General features: G+C 42.4%; 1 protein-coding gene across 2 annotated transcripts in view; it reads right to left on the bottom strand.

The window, feature by feature from the left end:
* The window catches only part of creb3l2 (cAMP responsive element binding protein 3-like 2), a 35,364-nt gene extending 19,288 nt beyond the window's left edge, over nt 1-16,076 (bottom strand). For both annotated transcript variants that reach the window (XM_054739885.2, XM_054739886.2), the window contains exon 1: nt 15,745-16,076. In XM_054739885.2, coding sequence (XP_054595860.1) covers nt 15,745-15,843 — 99 coding nt within the window. In that variant the 5' untranslated portion in view covers nt 15,844-16,076. The remainder of the gene's footprint in view (nt 1-15,744) is intronic.

Genomic DNA, 16,076 nt, shown 5'->3' with positions numbered 1-16,076 from the left:
TTCCATAATGCACCTTTAACTCACATATGATGCAAACCACCTTCTGACACATGAAGATTTATTCCTCTCATTTATTATGAAGTCACATGATTCCTTGATATAAATTTAACCAATCATTGAGTTTGAGGCGTGTCTGGAGGAGGAGGGTTTAGCATCATTTAAAAGAACAAAATCATAAATATACATCTATAGTTGCACTATAACCACAGGTTTTACTGAAATATAACATGGAGCTAAAAGACAACAGGAAGTGAGAGGGGGACTGATGTCCAGCAGGGTGGTAAGTGCTCATTCTCCACCCACACAGGCCAGGACACCATGACTCAAACATATAAAACATTTAAAAGGTGGAAATAAATCCCAGCAGCTCCATTACTCACCAGTTTCCAGCCTGACCTTCACAGGAAGTTACAGCAGGAAGGAAATAATCTCATGAAAAAAGTAAAATACAGCTCGGCTGTTGCTGTTCAGTTGGCTGATATTATAAAAACGGAGTTCATTTGGGCTGATGAGGAAACAAACCCACAAGTTGAGAAAATGGAAAACAAATTTCATACTTCCACAGTTTTACCCCTCCTGGAGCTTCCCAGAAGCCAAAGTTTAACAGCAACTCCCCCAAGGTCTTCGAGGCAGGAGGATACAACTGTTGAGGGTATGCCCTCGTGAGAAATTGCTGCAGTAATTTTCTCCAAAAGACTGTTCTAAATTTGCTTTGAAAAGCAGATATTAAACATCAGCGCCAAAAGACACTTCATTTCCCATGATGCTTTGCACACGGAAGCAATGTGATGACGTCACCGCCTAATACCAGAAACACATTCTGCGCATGTGCGGGAGCTCAGGGACACTTTCCCGCGACTTAAAAGGCTATAAATCACCACAAAGACAAAGAAACTCCGTTCTTTTGCCCAGGATACCTGGCGGTAAGGACACGCTTGTCGTACGCTCCGACTAACTTGAGCACGCGGGAAGTCTAAGTGCTCCATCAAGCTCACTGAACCGCTGAAAACTAAGCTACAAGCCCATCGGGTCTGTTCAACCGCTCGCTGCCTTAGCTGCTGAAGAGGAAGAACACACAGAACCGGGCTGGAAAACAACTCCATCAAACTCACGGAGAACACGGAAAACAGCGGGGAAAGCATCAAACCGACGGACGACGCCGAAAACTGCGGAGAAACACGGAGAACCGTCAAATCAAACAGCGGGGGACGCCTTGCTCTTCTGGTGATCAGAAAAACCATCTCCTTCTCTCTCCTCCTTTCCTTATTCTGTTTCCTCTATAGTCCAGAATAAGCAATAAAACCGCGCTATTGCTTAAAAGTAGCTTCGTGTTTTCCTCTGTCGTTCCCAAATGCGTCCGTCAGGTCATTTTTTATAAAGAATAAACTGCTTATTGATCATGGTTTGAATATCTGGGTTGTGTCTGCTGTGGCCAGGCTGACAAACTTATCAGATATTAATTCAGGATTAATCTTTTGGGTTGTTTCATGACCATTTTGAAGTGTTTTGAGTGATTTTAAGGTTAAGTTACTACTGATTCTAAGTGCTTTGGAAGTTAAAGTGCAAGTTGCCACCCACACTTTAGCCAGACAAAGGGGTCAGCCATCTTGTATTCAAGACTCCATTTTGAATCCATACACACGCACACACACACACCACTCCTTTGTGAGAACAAAGGACCCCATTCATACATCCTCCATCACACAAAACATCCATCTTTGATTATATCACATGTTTATTATTCATTTATTCCACTGTTTATTCATTTGACAAATTGTTTAATTAAATGTTATAAGATTCAGATTTTGCCTCAAGCGACTTTTTGTGTTGACTAGAAATCTCTGCTCCTGGGATTCTACGAACTTCAACAAATACTGATAAGAGTTTTGGATTCAATTTTTCCCCGGTTGAAGGGGATGGTGCCCCGTATTTACTTAATTGTATCTTAATTAATTAATAACTCAGTAAATATTCCCATATTTACAGAATTTATTGAAGAATCCAAAAGTAAGTTAAAGCTTACTAATTGTTCGCTACTTGATAACCCCAACACAACACTCAGGGTTCTTATGTCTTTACAAAAACAGGATTCAAGCACTTTCAAGGCGAGTTTTCAAGGTTTTCCAGCACCGAACAATGTTAACAATTCACACATTTAAACAGCTCCAAACTAAACGTGTACTGATTCAGACTGACTGCAGATACCAAAATATTATTTTTGTATAACTGTTACATTTCTTGAAGGTCTTTGTTCACTGAGTTAACGTGTAATAGTTTTTCTTTTGAAATATGATCGATGACCGAGTTCACACGCAGTAAATGTTCTCCAACCCCCATCAACTGCGTCAGCCGCAAACAGGAAATGGACAGAAAAACAAACGAGTCAAAAAAAGAAGGCAGTATTCATGGCTCCACCCACCTTGGTTTGGGACTAGGGTTGCAGGGATTAACCGGTTTGACTCTTGATCTCGGTTAACCCACTGTAAAGACATCTCCAATGCTGCCTATAAAAACAAAAAGGCAATAGCGCGACCCGGACGGACGACCATTGAATAAAGTCGTCAATTGCGTTTTTTAAAGACGGCTCTCCCTTGCCCTGCCTCCAACATGCCTCCATCTAAGTAGGATAGATTATCCAGAGTTATCTCTGTAGTTATGCTGCTATAGGCTTAGACTGCTGGAGGACACACTGACCACTTTTCACACTCTACTGCTTTCTTCTACTATCTGCTCTTTAACTGTATTATTTCCTGCTATTTCAGCTGTTAACTTTATTTTCTCTCTAAGTGTTTTTCTCCCCAGAAGAAGCTACAATGATGTTCTGCTGAGCTGTGGTGGCCTCATGGAGGGGGCCATCGTCTAGCACACTGCTGCTAACCACTTAAACATTCTCCCTCTCCTGATAATACCTTTTTACTCTCTTTGACGTTGGATGTGCTACTACTAGTTTACCCGTTTAATTATAGATTCACTAGGATAAGTTTATCTCTCGCCAAATAGAATATTTATTAAGACATCACAATGTAACCATAGACGCATTACTTGGTATATACCGTATTTTCTGAACTATAAGCCACTACTTTTCCCCAAGCTTTGAAGGCGGCTTATAATGAGGTGTGCGGATTTAAAAGGATGGATGCTGGAAAGGAGTGCTACGGAAAGCACCCCGGAGGATATTTTCACAGTAAAACAGCGCTGCGTGTTTTCACCGCTTCACCCCGGGATGATGACAGCAACACGGAGAGCGACACTGACAAACTACGTTTTCAATTCAGTAGATATCTGCGGCTTTTAGCCCGATGCGGCTTATATTGAGGTGCGCTCTATAGTCCGGAAATTACGGTATGTTTTGTGTGTGTGTGTGTGTGTGTGTGTGTGTGTGTGTGTGTGTGTGTGTGTGTGTGTGTGTGTGTGTGTGTGTGTGTCTGCTCTGTCTTCTCCATCCCCAGTGAGTCGTGGAGGATGGCTGCTTATACTGAGCCAGGATCCTCTGGAGGTTTCTTCCTGTTAAAAGGGAGTTTTCCTCTCCACTGTTGCTACATGCTTGCTTAGTATGATGATTGCTGTAAAGACTCTGACACTAGTCAGTGACTCGATGCAACCTGCTGGGTTCCTTATATAGGAAACTTGTTACTGATTGGCTTAATGAACTGACCTGAATTGGAATGTTTATGTGAAGGTCCTTGAGACGACTCGTGATTTGTGATAAACTGGATTGAATAACTGGTCCTGCCATCACACTAGAGTGAGTGAGTGAGTGAGTGAGTGAGTGAGTGAGTGAGTGAGTGAGTGAGTGAGTGAGTGAGTGAGTGAGTGAGTGAGTGAGTGAGTGAGTGAGTGAGTCAGAAACATCTGCTTTAGCTTTACTAAAGTCCGAGCCAAAGTTTTTATCCAGGTGACGAGCAGATGTGGAGCAAGATTAAAGTTATGCAAGAAATGTAAAAATATACTTTAATTATTTTAAATATATTTTTAAAAACAACTGATTGTTTAGCAAACAGACAGAGCAACCAAAAACAATCCCAAGTCAGTAAATTAAAGGCTACAAAGAGAGCAGGAGAAGTCATATTTGATCCTAGAAGAAGAAGCCTGCAGATGTTTGAGGAATTTTGGACAGGAGCCGACTCGTCCTGGCTCACCCCGAAAGGAAAGACGGATAAGGAGGTAGAAGAGGTGGAATAGGAGCTAATGGAGGCTTCTGGCCTTTAACTGAACTAGTTTTAGCACTTCAGCCAAAGGAAGAGTTATGAGCCACAAAAAGTCATCAAAGCTGAGGGGTTTGTGAGCTCACGCTGAGCAGCAAGCAGTTTACAGGCTTTGATGTTTAATATCTGAAATACCAGGCACCACGCAGGAATCTTAACAAAAATCTGACTATTTTAGAGTCTAAAACATAGAAAGAATATATTTAAATAATCTGAAATTACAGTTTTTTCTATTAGGTAAAAAAAAAACAATAGAAAAATATGTTTTCTCCATATTTTACCAAACTGTAGCTTTATAAAACTCCACCGGGGTCTCATTGAACCACTGAGATGGGTGTGTGAGCTACCCAGAAGTTAAACCCACACCCTCCAAACCCGCACACGCCGAGTTAAATAACAGGGGATGTAGATCCGCACAGAAAGAGGAGTGAAACACCAGAAAACAAAGATAAATTTAGCTTGGGCTCTTCGATTTCCCGTCATCATCCCTACCGCGCTGATTACTACCTTCGCTCTCCTCCTAAACCACCGCCTGCTCACACTCAGAGAGGAGAGGGAAGTTGCATCAGAAAAATGTCTCCTCATGTTTGAAGCCTGACTCAGATGCCGCTTTTTTAAACAAATGTGCAAAAGCTAGAAAAAATAAAAACCCTGAAGCGAATGTTCCCAGATGTGCACTAAAATCAAGCCGACTTCAGGTATTTTCTCGGGATTTCAAACACTTATAACTTCACAGGGTTTTATTAATATAAAATACACATTTATTTTTGCGTGAGTCGACTCGGCTGATAGCAGCTTGATGCATTCACTCATTCTTCATCTTTAAAGGGACTTACGGACTTTTCAGTTCAGTTCACTTTATTTCAAACATGTACTTTCACCAACATTTCATAAAATCATTCCACGCAATTGTTTGAAAAGGAGTAGGGAGAAGTGTATACTTATTTAGCCCTACCCCCTCAGGTTTACATCCTCATCTTCAAAATTTAAACAACAAAACAGTTACAATGCCTTCAACAAAGAAAAACCCACAAAAAAATAACAATAATAATAAATAAATAAAATTCTCATGGTCAACTAGAACTATATTTAGATTTTCTAATTTGTAGGAGATTAAACATCAGTTTGCATGCCGTCCTGGGTTAATTGCATTTTCTTCATTCTTATACTTATTTAACATTTCTTTTTTGAGTTTTATTTTAAACTGGTTTACATTACTACTGTACTACTACTTTTGAATTTTGATGCTCGTGATTGCCCCCTCAGGCCAAAAGCGTAACACCAGCTTCAATAGTAGGCTCGTGCACGAGGCGCGCATGTGGACGTGCACACTCCTTAACGAAAATAACAGCTGAGACAGTCCCTTGTGTGTGTGTGTGTGTGTGTGTGTGTGTGTGTGTGTGTGTGTGTGTGTGTGTGTGTGTGTGTGTGTGTGTGTGTGTGTGTGTGTGTGTGTGTGTGTGTGTGTGGCCCGGAGGACAGAGGACAGGAGAACGTGCAGCTAATTAATTAAATAATGTGGTTCTGTAGCTTTCTCTTCAGCACAGCCGACAAAGGTTTATGATGGGTCAGTCCTCCTGCATGCTCAGATCATTCCCTTCCCTTGCTTGAAAAATTGTTCCAAAATGAAAGTTGAACCCACATCTTTTTTATCTGTGAATTCAATGCCGTTCGGCGAGTCTCAAATAAAAATTTGGGCGTCTTACTGTAAAAAAATATACCATTAATGTAAAAAAGAAACTCTAAATGAACTATGTTCACATCCAGAATCAAACCCAGGTCTTCTGCACGGGAGTCAGACATCTTACAAGGTGAGCTACACTCTAGTAACATCCACAGTATCTGTAACATTTATATCCTTGATGACAGCTGAAACAACGTTCAAAGAACGGTTGGGAGTGAAAATGGCTATTTTGTTGCTAATTAGCAGGAAATATCTAGAAGAAAGTTCTACAGAAAGTAGCTAAGGGTCCTCAGAAATGTAGCTAGCTTTGTCACTAGGCGTTAGGAACAGCGACAAAGTGGCACTGCCTCTCTCTCTGCTGCTAAAGCTACGGATAGCAAATGCTACGGGCGATGCCTGAGCGTGAACGCGCATGAAGCAGCCTGCTCGACCCGAGCATCTCTCTTTTTCTGTGATTTTACAGAAAAACAGGCAATCACAGTAAAAATGCCAGGGCTCATTCTACAGGACCAGGGCATTGCAGGAGAATGTATGAAGAAGACATTTATTATTTCTACACATGTTTTGGCTGTCACACTTCCATAATGCACCTTTAAACTGTATTTTCCGTCATGCTGATTTGAATGTTTTTGCCATTCTTGCTCATGGAAAGCATTTTGAATTGCCTCCGTGTAAGAAATGCCCCATATAAATAAAGCTGCCTTGCCTTATTTGGTGTTTTTATTGTCAGAAAATACATTTTGGGCTCAAATCAGCCGACTTTTTAGGCGTGTCTCTTGTTTGAAGCGTTTTAATGAAAAATTCAAGCATCTCCAAGGATTTCAGCATGAGGTGGAGTGTTTTTTTCTGAATCCCTGCATGTTTTTAATAAACATTAAATCAACACATTTTCAGGCTTCTTTTTCTCAGACATGACCATAATCTGGTGGTTCCAGACAAAAAGCAGCACAGTTTGGGACTGTCACACATCCCACAGGTTCTTTGTGAATTCTTAATGTCGCTGAAGGTTTTCCAGCTTTGTTTTGGTCTCTGTGGGTTGTTGGAACAACCTGAAGATCCAGCACCACGCCTGCTGTAATTATTCTGTCGGCTTCATTGTGTTGTGTTTAAGCTGAGGCTTAAAAACACAACCAACATCAACTCGGAGACGCAGGTTTGGTGTGTCGAATTAGAACAGCAGCATAGCTGAGAAACGTTTGGAGGAATTCAAACGTTGAAAGCGTGAGGTAGGAATGTGCGTGTGTGTTGTTTCTGCTGCTGCACGCCCAAGGCGACGTTCCACACATGGAATACTTAGCTGGAGGTCACGGGCGAGGGAGCAGGATGCCCTGCCCCAGCGGAGAACAGGCTCTCCTCTGTGACCAGGCTGTTTGCGCTCCGCTCTGGGTGTGTTTGGATAAAACGACACCAGTGTTTGCCGAGCTGTCCCTCATCCACACCTGATCAGTAGAAGTGTTCCCAGCGATGATGGGCAGTGTTGCTGTTGCGTAACTAGATACAAACCCAACGCTGCGGCGGGATCACCGTGTGCTCCGCAGCACGACATATTTGAAACTTAAGGAAATCCAAACTTTGGGATTTAGTCTAAACGTACTGTTCATCCATCTCCTGACCTCTCAGACTCAAATGTGTCTTTGTGTGTTTTTTCTTACATTCGTCTGCATTTACAGGAGCCAAAACTCTAGAAACTCAAGTTAAGTGTTTAAGTTTTAGTTATTTATAAAACTTTATTTACCCTAAACTTTTCTCATGGGTCTGAAAACACTTGACTGGGATCATAACAGGTGGTACCAGGAACTCGGAGTTCTTGCCGGTGCCTCAAAAGGCTTTAAAGACGCTTTTTGTGTTAAACATTGATGATACATGAAGACATTCCTGGTTGCCGGTGGCAACCAAAACAGTCCTGGATAATTAGCCGAAAGGTTTTAGATTTAATGAATGTTTATCCTCCATCAAGGTGACGACTCATCTTCCGTCCTCCTCGTCTCCAGCTACCTTCTCCAGCTCATCCAGAGGAACTCCGGGGCGTTCCCAGACCAGTTGTAAGAAAGCTGGGTCTACTCCGAGATCTACTCCTGGTTGGACATGTTGGAAGGCTTCCAGGTGACATCTTTACCGGATGCCCAAACAGCCCTAAACTGGGATGCTTGAGCGTTCCTACCTGCAGTAGAAGCTCATTGCCAACCCAGAATTGATAATCCACCCTTTTCCCAGTTGAGGATCATAATCTCAGATTTGGGCAACGGCTCTTAATATTTTGCTAAATGTACTCTTAGAGAGAGGAGCCAGCAGGACGCCTCCCTGGTGAGGTTTTCCGGGCACGTCCAATCGGGAGAAGGCCTAAAGGAAGACCCGGGACACGCTGGAGAGACTATGTCTCACAGCTGGCCAGGAAAGGTCTTAGGATTCCCCCAATGAAGCTGGTCCAAGTGGATGGGGAGAGGGAAGTCTGGGCCTCCCTGATTAGGCTACTGCCCCCGCGACCCGACCCCGGATTAGCGGCCGAAAATAGATGGATAGATGGTTCTCATACAGTCTTTGACTGTTTCTCAGTACTCAAGGACGCTAGTACGTTCTTATGTACTTGACATGTATGTCATTGGCTAGTACACCAGAAAATCCGGGGACGGCCTTTCTGTCTAAATAAAAGGACCAGGTGGCCAAATCTGCCGCTAACATTAGACTCCTCATTGCAACGTGAACATTTCTAATCTCAAATGGGATCCATGATGGTTGCTGATACTCACCAGCTCCAGCCAACGTAGGAACACGAAACTCAGCCCAATTTTAGTTTTCATTGCTGATTTTTTGAAATAAATAAATATTATTCCTGGTTTGGAAAACAAACAATTCCTAATTAATGGCACAAAAGTCCATGACACAAAGAATTAAGTCAATTCTGAACTCACCCACTAACTTTGGCTTAAAGGGACAATGTGTATTTTTCCTGGCGATAGAGGGCAGTAAGGAAGCTGTATTTTTGTGTTGGAGTAAGACCTTAACAACGGATGCCCATTAGGGTCAAAAAGCCGTATTTGAGTGCAAACTTCATCAAAATAACGAGCACATGAGGCTATCTTATCTGTGGCAACGAGTGAAGAGTGTAAAACAACAATGTTTAGGACTGGTGAAAGTTTTGTAACCATTTGTTAGATATCAGTAAATGCATTTTGTCCTCAATGGCTTCCGTAGAAGGAAACATGGCATCTAAAATGGCGTCGCCCTGAGACTTACCCCCAAATTCCACTACCTCCGCTCCGCTCCGGTCCGCCCCCGCCTTCCGCAGCCGCTCGCTTCCGAACTCAGTTTTTACTGGTACCCGCTCTACAACGGCTCCGCTCCGGTGCGGAGACCTGAGGTGGGCAAACAAGCATGCGCGGGATTTTCGAGATCTTGCGATACAGTCCGAGCAATAAACGCGGAAGTTAGATCCAAACACCCGTTGTGTGGGAGAAGCATCGGCATGAACTGTTTAATCTGCCCATCATTTGTGTTGAGAGATCAGCAGTGTTTGGATCAACAAAGTGTGACTACTTTGATAGTAGAAACTGTATTCATGGCTTACTTTTGTGCATTTAAAGTTCAGCCGCCATTGATAGTTGTTAAAAGTTGTTAAACCTGTGCAAATGAAACAAAAAACGCTTTTTGTTTATCGATTTATTGTGAAAAACGGAAATTGTGCTTGCTCCCTTTCCTGTTGGGCGGTTGTGATTTCTGTCCATTTACTTTGTAGGTGCTCCGGCGTCCGGCAAAAATAGGATCAATTCTATTTTTGCCGGACGCCGGAACAGAGGGCAGCGCACGGCGCCGCACGGCCGCAGTAGTGGAATTGCTCTGATTGACCACAACGGGACCGATTTTGCTCCGGCGTTCGTGTCGGAGCGGAGGTAGTGGAATTTGGGGGTTAGACCTGCTCCCGTGTATTTTAGACCTGATTTTTATGGTTATATGTTAACTCATTCACTGCCAGCCGTTTCCTGATCACTAACGGCCTTCGCTGCCAGCGTTTCTCACCGTTTTTACTGTTTTTTTAAGAGTCACAGAACGTTGCGCGCTAGCATGATGTCGATGCCAAAACAACCAAAACAAAGAGGAGACTCAACTCTTACATCAGGAAGAATCCGCGTGTTTCGAGCGTTATCCGTTCTTTCATAATCCGTTGTCGAATTGTGATCGGCAGACGCTTTTCCGGTTCGCGCCTCACTTTTTTACAGCAACGGCCCAAAACGACCTCCTAACACATGGATGTGTTGCTTCCTGATCACGTGATCTGCGACGTATACGGATGAAGATCGGCTTCAGGGCTGAGATGTTTGTTCTCTCTGCGCGGGGGCCAGTTCCGATGCTCAAACAGTAAAAAAAAATGCGAATGACTACTTTAGTCGTCAATGGCAGTGAATGAGTTAAGAACCTGCCAATATTTTTCAACAACTGGGTATCATTTCATTCATTTTCAACAGCAATTTGATGGATATTTCCAGAGATTAATGATTAAAACTACACATTGTGCCTTTAACGAAATAAATCTGAACATGCATGAGCTCCATCCTTTACTAAACCTCACTTCTCACTGGAGTCCAAGACTCACTTTATAATATTACCTGTTTAATCATTAATATCTGATCACATTAATATCCAACAACATGAATACATTTACAGTTGCCCCTTAATTCCTGCGTTTGTCCTCCCGGAAGACAAAGGGAAGTTCGTCACACAGACAAGCCTACGACATGTGGCGACGTCACAGAAAGAATGTGCTAGTGAGAGCGTGAAAGAAGAAATACGCCTTCATGATGTCAAACCTGAACAACCTGATCTATAGAAGACTTTCACACAGCAGAGAAGGGAGGAGAAGAGAAAGGACGCCTGAGAGAAGCAGGAACTGAAGACCGGTTCTGGTTCACGCTGCTCTGAGGAACCACCCCACCACCACCCACCAGGAGATGGGGGGAGCCGAACCCGCGACCAGGAGACGTACAAAGACTCCAGTCTGTTTCTCAAGCCGCTGGAGATTCAAACACTGAACGTCTTGTTGGTTGTCCCCCAACTCTCATACGCACCATTCATACCCTACTAGATGGAACACTCACACAGAACAACGTCACTTTTGAGCATCAGACACATTTCACTGTAATGACACCAAAAATTTAGAGATTTCAAAAATGTTATTGATGTTTGGATGATCCCCCAAATAAAAACAACCAAACAGCAGCTTAGAGGTGATGCGGAGTTTTCTTTCAGACTCTTTTCAACAATGGCGTGAGCTGAAAGCGAAGGCTGGGCTCCCCACAGACGACTCTGTCGCCGGTTTTCTGCTCAACAGGTAAGCTAAAGTTCAGCATGCTGTTTGGAGAAATGAAGTTCAGATTAAAGCCAGAAGTTAGCAGCAAGGCCGGCAGCGGCTTGTAAACAGAGCGTGCACGAGGAGGAGCTAGGAGTTCTAGCTCATGCGTGTTTTTTATTTATTATTTTAAAGTAGAGAGGGCGGGTATTTCCTGAAATTCACAAACATCAGCTGCATTACCTTTAGGAACAAACCAGTAGATGAGTTTTTATTAATAAGACAATTAAATGTCTGTCTTCAGCTGTGACCACTAGATGGCACTACAAGCCACACCCAGACCCTTTAACTGTTTGAGCTTTGTTAAAATATTCATGTAACCTGATATATAAGACTGAATACAGTAATCCCTCGTTTATCACGGTAGATGCGTTCCAGACCTGGCCGCGATAGGTGAAAGTCCGCGGAGTAGGGACTCCCAGCATGCCCCTCGCGGGGATTCCCTCCACGTCGCACCTACGTCACAAACCGCGGCTATAAACGGAAGTCGCCTTTCCAGCTCACCACTCAGTCATCGTTTCTTCAGATTCATGATCAGAGTTTCCAACCTACCGATCAATCCCACGAACTATCAGCTCATAGTAAGTTATCTTACTTACTTCTGGAAAGCCCGGCATTTCCGTGTCACTTCGTTGACGCTCGAACGCTCGGGGGTTTCCTAGATCAGCCGGCGTTTCACCGACGCTCACTTCCGCGTCTGTGAAACCACGCTCCCTATTGAATTATCGTATGATCACATTCTATTTTTGTGGGTAAAACTCAAGAAATTTTTTTTTACTTGTTTTTTTTTTGTTTGATTACAAAAAGTGCATTTTATGATGAAATTGATGAAAAAAAAACAAGAATTTCTTGATATTTCGGATAGAAAAATCTGCGAATTCCCCCTGAAAAATGCTCCAAAGAAAAAATCCGCGAATCCGCGATGAACGAACCGCGAAGTAGCGAGGGATTACTGTACACATTGAAAATAAAAATAAAGCAACAGATTTTAATTAGTCTTTGCTCTGAAAAACTTTTCGAATCAGTTTTTTTTATCTGACAAAAAAAAAGCATGCAAATAAAATAAAGATGCTGAGTGCTGACACTCAAATGCTTCTGGAGGCTAGCCACTTTAGCTTTTTGGGAGGGAATAATAAAGCAATAGTAGATAGACACACTCCTAAGGAAAAACAAATGAATGACATTCGCTAATGATAAAGATCAGACCATACCTAACACAACATGCCACCCAGCTCCTGGTGCAATCTTCTGTCATCTCCCGCCTCGATTACTGCAACGCCCTTCTAACTGGTCTTCCAGCCTGTACTGTGAGACCTCTTCAAACGGTCCAGAACGCAGCGGCGCGTCTGGTCTTCAATCAGCCAAAAAGAGCACACGTCACCTCTGTGTTCATTGAGCTCCACTGGCTACCGCTAGCAGCACACATAAAATTCAAATTGCTAACACTAGCATACAAAGTCCGAGATGGTACGGCTCCCATCTACCTGAATCCTCTTGCAAAGGCTTACGTCTCGGCCCGGCCGCTCCGGTCATCACAGGATGGTCGGCTAGCAGTGCCTACACCACGCTCAGGACAATCCAGACTCTTCTCATGCATCGTTCCACAAATGTGGAATGACCTACCAAGCACTACCAGAACAGCGGCTTCCTTTTCAACTTTCAAGAAACTCCTGAAGACCCTGCTCTTCAGAGAGCATCTTCTAAACTAGCATCCTCCCTGCACCCGTCCCCCCTCTCTACTGTCCACTCCTTGTTCCCTCCTCTCCATGATTGATGTCAAGTTGTTGTTGTTGTTAGCCTCAAGGGCAACATGCCGGTTATCACTTGTAAGTCGCTTTGGACAAAAGCGTCTGCTAAATACATAAACATAATGGGACCAAAAGCTTGTAAAGTGAGATAAGATATATATATATATATATATATATATATATATATATATATATATATATATATATATGGTAAATGGCCTGTATTTGATATAGCGCCTTCTAGAGTCATGGCTCAGTCATTCATCCATTCACACACACATTCACACACTGGTGGTGATGAGCTACCATGTAGCCACAGCTGCCCTGGGGCGCACTGACAGAGGCGAGGCTGCCGAGCACTGGCGCCACCGGTCCCTCCGGCCACCACCAGCAGGCAACGTGGGTTAAGTGTCTTGCCCAAGGACACAACGACAGCGACAGACTGAACGGGGCTCGAACCTGCAACCTTCCGATTACGGGGCGAGCTCTTAACGCCTGTGCCACCGTCGCCCACATGTACATATACGTATATACATATACGTATATACATATACGTATATACATATATGTATATACATATATGTATATATATACACACACACTCACACACATATATATATATATATATACCCATATTACAATAAGATAATTTCCTGAACATGTTTGAATCTGGCTCTATTTTATGTTGATTTTATCTGACAGTTTTCATTGGTTCACTCTAGCCCTTGTTTTACACATTTGTCTTCTACTAGAATGTTTCACCTTTTTTGTAATTTGTATAGCTTTTATTTTCTGATTTATTCACTATATTTAACTTTGTACTGTACCATGTTCAGCGCCTTGGGCTTCCTGACAGGGTTGCGGAAGGTGCTTTATAAATAAAGCTTTGATTGATTGATTGAAGATTAATATCAGGATTCTGATATTAAGGAGAATACAAATATATATATATATATATATATATATATATATATATATATATACATATATATATATATATATATTCCTGTTTAACCTTAATAAATACAAGAAAATAAACGAAAAGGTTTGGGTCTGGATTCACATACTGGACTTTTCATTAACGTACGATTTAAGTTACATATGTAAAAAAGATCAAAATGTCCTGTTTCAGAGCATTTCTGCAGAAGTTGGTGTTTAAGATGAACATGTAAAACGTTGCTGACTGGTTTTCCTGCTAAATAAAAACCTAACCACCTTCTGACTCTTGATCTATTTGAGAAGAGAATGTTTTATTACCTATTCTGACTGTTGAAGTTAGTTAAATCAGATCTGGAAGTTTGATCCGGACACTAATAGAGTAACCACTGAGTTCAGTCTCCAAGTTTGGGTTTGATGGAAATCGTAGCCTCGGGTCCTAAATAAAGCAGCATCATGAAGCGTCTCGGAGACTTCGACACAAGTTTTTTACCTGCCTGCTAAGACACGACAACCACAACCAGTGGGGATGCACGTTCGTTTTCAGGACAAATCATTTCAGCATCAGACGTTGGTGTGATGTCTTAGAAGTGATGGAAACAAAAGCAGGCTGATGCAGCCTCTCTAGCAGCTCGTTTCCATCTTATGAGCCAGCTGTTTTTAGACTCTGTGAACCCTCCGGTCACTGTTTCCACACACACACACACACACACACACACACACACACACACACACACACACACACACACACACACACACACACACACACACACACACACACACACCAGCCTCACTCTTTCCACCCCACACCCTCCTCTTGGCTCGCAGTGGAGCAGAAAAATGTCTGGAAGAAACACGTTAAGTTGCATAACAGGAGACTTTAAATGCAGAGTTTAGGTTACTGAGACGACATGCTGTGTGTGTGTGCGCGTGCGTGTGTGTGTGTGTGTGTGTGTTATCACCATATAAACACCAGGAGATATGCTGTAATTCAGGTCGAGGTGTTTTTGTATGAACAGATAAATGATAAAGGATCAGTTCTAATAGATTAAACGTCCTGCAGTATAGATGTTATTAAACGTTTTAATGATGTTTAAGACGTGTTCACGTACGGTAAAGTTAACATTCTGATTCTGCTAAATGAAAATAGTGAAAAATTCCTTCACTTTTGAATCTCAAACCAATATCTAATCCTACCAAATTGGAAATATGTTGATTTTTTTATGCATTTCCAGAATCTAAAAGAAGCTTTAGGAAATATACATGATTTTATTATTATTATTATTATTTGCTTATTATGTACATTTCATCTGGAGGTATTTAAAAATACTCTAGAGGTCTATTTCAGCTTTTGTTAATGGGAACATTGTGATTACGCTGAAGTCATTGCAGCACATGCGAGAGCTGTTTAATGTTTGGTATTTTGCTCAAAACTTTCTCCCACAACTTTTGCTATTCCTACAACTAAACGTCTACTTGTAAGTAGAAAAACTAAATTCTGGGTGATTAGTGTGTTGAAGTTGCAAATACATGAGGCGGATTTTGAATAAATGTCCCATTTATGTAGCAGATATGCTTCAAAATGTTTCCGGTGTTTAAACTTCAGTGATATTTGAGGTAAAAGTCGATGTAAAAGGGCAATAAATTAAAAAAAACTGAAACTTCTGCTGAGTGAACCAGATGCACCCTGGACCTCAAGGCTCAGCTTTTTGAATGGAGGGCAGGGTATCATGAAAACAGTTTCCTCCCACTTAATCTTCTTTAAAGAGTGATGAAGTAGATATATTTTTGAAGTGTCAGCCCATGTCTGATCAATAATCGATGGCTTACATTAGTGTAGAGCACAGAGTCGATCTCTCCGGCCTCGGACAGCTCGCTCAGGTTCCGGTCCCAGTGGAGAAACGCTTCGCTGCTGTCCAGGATCTCCATGATGATTTCCTTCACCCAGACTTTCTCTCCTCCTGCCCGACTCGTCCACTCGATTTATTCCTCCACCGAGAGGTCTTTCACTCCGCAGCCACTTCAAAACTAAACAAACTTTCCAACAACTTCTGTTGAGCGTCTAAAAGTGGAATTCAGACGTCAGAAATCGCGTCCAGCTGGAAACGCACACGCAACAATAAACGCGCGATTGATCGGATTTAAGGTGAGAAATGTGGCTG

Source organism: Nothobranchius furzeri, chromosome 1 (assembly GCF_043380555.1).
Source record: "Nothobranchius furzeri strain GRZ-AD chromosome 1, NfurGRZ-RIMD1, whole genome shotgun sequence".
Taxonomy (NCBI): Eukaryota; Metazoa; Chordata; class Actinopteri; order Cyprinodontiformes; family Nothobranchiidae; genus Nothobranchius; species Nothobranchius furzeri.
Note: the sequence above shows the minus strand (reverse complement) of the source record. Positions and strands in the feature narration are given on the sequence as shown.